Here is a 3660-nt window from a genome sequence, read left to right on the forward strand (position 1 = left end):
CGCATTTCATTTCAAATCCTAAGCAGTTGACAGTATTTAAACCTCACAACACCACGCATTTCAAATCTATGAAAAAAAAAAGAAAAAAAAAAAAGGGACAACAACGTTTCGAAACCTCAAACAACGTCTCAACTCAAACAACACAAACTGCAAAACTGAACTACTGGACAAACATTCAATTACAACTCGAGCACAGGACTACATTTCAAATCTCAAACTACTCATTCAGAACATGGAAAACTCGACACATTTCATTCATCAATCATTATCAAGAATTTCAACCAACCACGACAGCGATACCCAAGACAGCTCAAACTTAAAGCATGCTATTTATTAATTTATTTATTTCCTGCTGAGGACCAGGAAGAAAAAGAAAAAAAAAGGGCGACAATACAAGGGCATCCAGGAGTCATGATCTGGGTGCAGCCCGGCTCCCTTAGAGTGTAAGGAGTTAAGGGCTGAAACACTTGACTGAGGAGGGGGGGTGGGGTTGGGGAGTTGGGGGGTGGGGGGTGGGGGTGGGGCTTCTTCTCTGAAGACCTTGTACTGTCCCTCTCTCCCTAGAGTTTCTTAGTACATGTCGTCTTTCTGAACATTAAGACACCTTTCAGTTGTCGCAACTTTCTAGAAAAAAGAAAAAGAAAACAAATTAAAGGTTAATGTAGGAAAACGCAGAATTGGCGTATTCTGCTGTCTCAGACACGATCAAACTGAAAAAATTCTGGCCACATGAATGAGCTGGAAATACAAGTAGACAAAATATTGAGAGCTGGCCACAGTAACGATAAAAGAAAGTAAACATTGAAATACGCGGGGCAAGACGTGGAATTACAAATCTGCACATTGCCTAGTCAATAAAAGGATACACGTTCACTGTAATATACACGTGAGTGTGTGCGCGTGTAACTTAAGCCTGATTTTATGATACAGGTAAACGATATAAGATGCAAAGGCAGCTCTCAGTCTGCTCTTACCAGGTGGGCAGCTGGTTGTGCAAATGACTCTCTCTCTCTCTCTCTCTCTCTCTCTCTCTCTCTATATATATATATATATATAATGCTTGGAGTTTGGTTTCTGACCGAGACAGATGTGAGTACGTATGAGACACACACACACACACACACACACACACACACACACACACACACACACTACGCTCACTCATCGAACACTAAACAACTGCACCGCGGAAGAGGAAGAGGACGTCGACGTCGACACTGTCGTCACCGACGACGATGACGATGACGACGACAGATAAGACGACGTCAACGAATACGACGAGCGCGTGCTCCACGGTCGTTGTTTGAAGGACGTCAGAAATGACGTGGCGAGATGCCGCTTGGAGGAAGACCGATCGTGGTGGTGCTGGTGGTGGTTGTGGTGATTGCGCCGCTGTGTTCCGGGATTGCAGCACCCATGCTGGTGGTGGTGGTGGTGGTGGTGGTGAAGGTCAGGACCCGAGCAGCAGCAGTTGTGGCGGCAGTTCTTGAGTGCTCGCCAGAGGGCGCGCATTTCTGTCCGGAAGCGGGAGCTGGCCAGACAGTAGAGGATGAAGTTTGCCGTGTTGTTGCAGTACATCAGGATGCTCAGGGAGGCGTACGTCACCTTGTTAAACATACACACGCGCAAACACCGAGTTATACACAGCACATACATACATATATACATGGCAATACTAATTAGTATTATATTCATATAGCGCTGAATCTTGTGCAGAGACTAATCAAAGCGTTTTTGCACTTGTCATTCAAACGCATGCATAACTCTAAAACTGAAGAAAAAAACAAAAACAAAACAAACAAAAAACAACTGAAGACAAGGAAGAGGCAGCGAAGGGAGGCTGTTTTGGGAAGAGGTGGGTTTTAAGGGCAGACTTGAAAGAGCTGAGTGTGGAGACCTGACGAAGCGAAAGAAGAAGTTCATTCCAGTTACAAGGTCTAGAGAACAGAGAAAGAACGGCGGCCAACAGTCGAGTGTATGAATCTGGGTATGCGCAATCAACAACCATCTACCTGAAGATCTAGTCATCAGCCCCATCCACATGTAATATGCGGCTTCTGTTCAAACGTGTGTGTGTGTGTGTGTGTGTGTGCGTGCGTGTGTGTGCAGTGCGTGCATATGTGAGAATGCACAAGTTTTTATATTGGTATGCACTTGCATGTATCCCAATTTCTACTGTATCGGTGTTTGTGTATGATTTTCGATTTATGTTCGTACCTTGTTATGTACCTCCCCCCCCCCCCCCCCCCGCCCCAATATTCCTTGTGACCCCGGTACACTTGGTAATAAAGACATATTCAATTCTAAACAGAGTGAATCCGAAGCCGATCGTAGAGAGCGAGATGGGGTGTAGAGGTGAAGTCAGCCACAGAGATTGGAAGGGGCAGAATTGTGAATACATTTATAACATAGAGTGCTGATCTGTGTGTGTGTGTGTGTGTGTGTGTGTGTGTGTGTGTGTGTGTGTGTGTGTGTGTGTGTGTGTGTGTGTCCTTCCTTCCTTCCTTCCTTCCCTCCTTCCTTCCTCCCTTCCTTCCATCTATCCTTCCTTCCTTCGTGCCATCCTTCCTTCCTGTCTCCTTTCTATCCTGATTTCTTCATTCCTTCCATCAATCCTTCCTTCCTTCCATCCTCCGTTCATCCCGCCCTCCCTTCCTTCCATCCCTCTTCATTACTGCTTTCCATCCATCATACCACCTTCCTTCCTCCTTCGTGCCATCCTCCTTCCTTCTTCCTTCATTCCTTCCTTCTTTCCTTCCCTCCCTCCCTCCTTCCTTCGTCTGCCTTCTTTCCTACCTTCCTTCATTTCTCCCTCCCTCCCTCCCTCCCCTCCTCCTTCCTTCCTTCGTGCCTTCCATTCATCATCCTTCCTTCCTTCTTTCCATCTTCCTTCCTCCCTTCCATCCTCCTTCCTTCCATCACTCTTCCCTCCCTCTCTCCCTTCCTTACATCCTTCTTTCTTCCTGCCTTCCACCCATCATATTTCCTTCCCTCGTGCCATCCCCTTTCCTACCTTCCATCCATCCATTATCCTTCCTTCCTTCTTTCTTTCCTCCCTTCCTTCGTTCCTTCCTCCCTTCTTTCCATCCTTTCTCCCGTCCTTCCTCCCTTCCTTCTTGCCATCCTCTCTCCGTCCCTCCCTCTCTTCCTTCTTTCCTTCCTTCCTCCCTCACTCCTCCCTTCCCTCCCTCACCTCTGAAAGCCGTTTGTTGTTGGGGAAGCCGAACCAGTGGACGATGGCGTAGACGCTGTAGGGGAAGGTGGTGATGCAGAACAGCACACTCACCCCCACCAGCAGTCTCCTCATCACCTCTACCATCCGGCCCTGACGCTGGTCGTACCTGGTTGATGATAGTCATGATGATGATCATGATGATAATGATGACGGCAACAACCAAGAAGAAGAAGAAGACGAAGAACAGCAGCAACAACAACAACAAAACAACAACAACAATAATAATGATGACAATATGAAGAAGAAGAAGAAGAAGTGTATTGCACTGTAATGTATTCATTACTTTTTGTCACAACAGATTTCTCTGTCTGAAATTGGGGCTGATCTCCACACATCACTAAGGTACAGCAACATCTAAACTGAATAGCTAACTCACTAACTAACTAAAAAAACTGACATCTGTTCAAACAAATGAATTAATAAAT

General features: G+C 46.1%; 1 protein-coding gene across 1 annotated transcript in view; it reads right to left on the reverse strand.

Annotated features, from left to right (window-relative positions):
* Positions 1–1110: 1110 nt before the first annotated feature.
* LOC143285756 (uncharacterized) overlaps positions 1111–3660 on the reverse strand; it is a 29327-nt gene continuing 26777 nt past the window's right edge. The window contains exons 6-7 of the mRNA XM_076593169.1: positions 3194–3341; positions 1111–1605 (exon numbers count right to left, since the gene is read on the reverse strand). Coding sequence (XP_076449284.1) covers positions 1162–1605; positions 3194–3341 — 592 coding nt within the window. The 3' untranslated portion in view covers positions 1111–1161. The remainder of the gene's footprint in view (positions 1606–3193; positions 3342–3660) is intronic.

This window comes from Babylonia areolata, chromosome 9 (assembly GCF_041734735.1).
Source record: "Babylonia areolata isolate BAREFJ2019XMU chromosome 9, ASM4173473v1, whole genome shotgun sequence".
NCBI classification, from domain to species: Eukaryota; Metazoa; Mollusca; class Gastropoda; order Neogastropoda; family Buccinidae; genus Babylonia; species Babylonia areolata.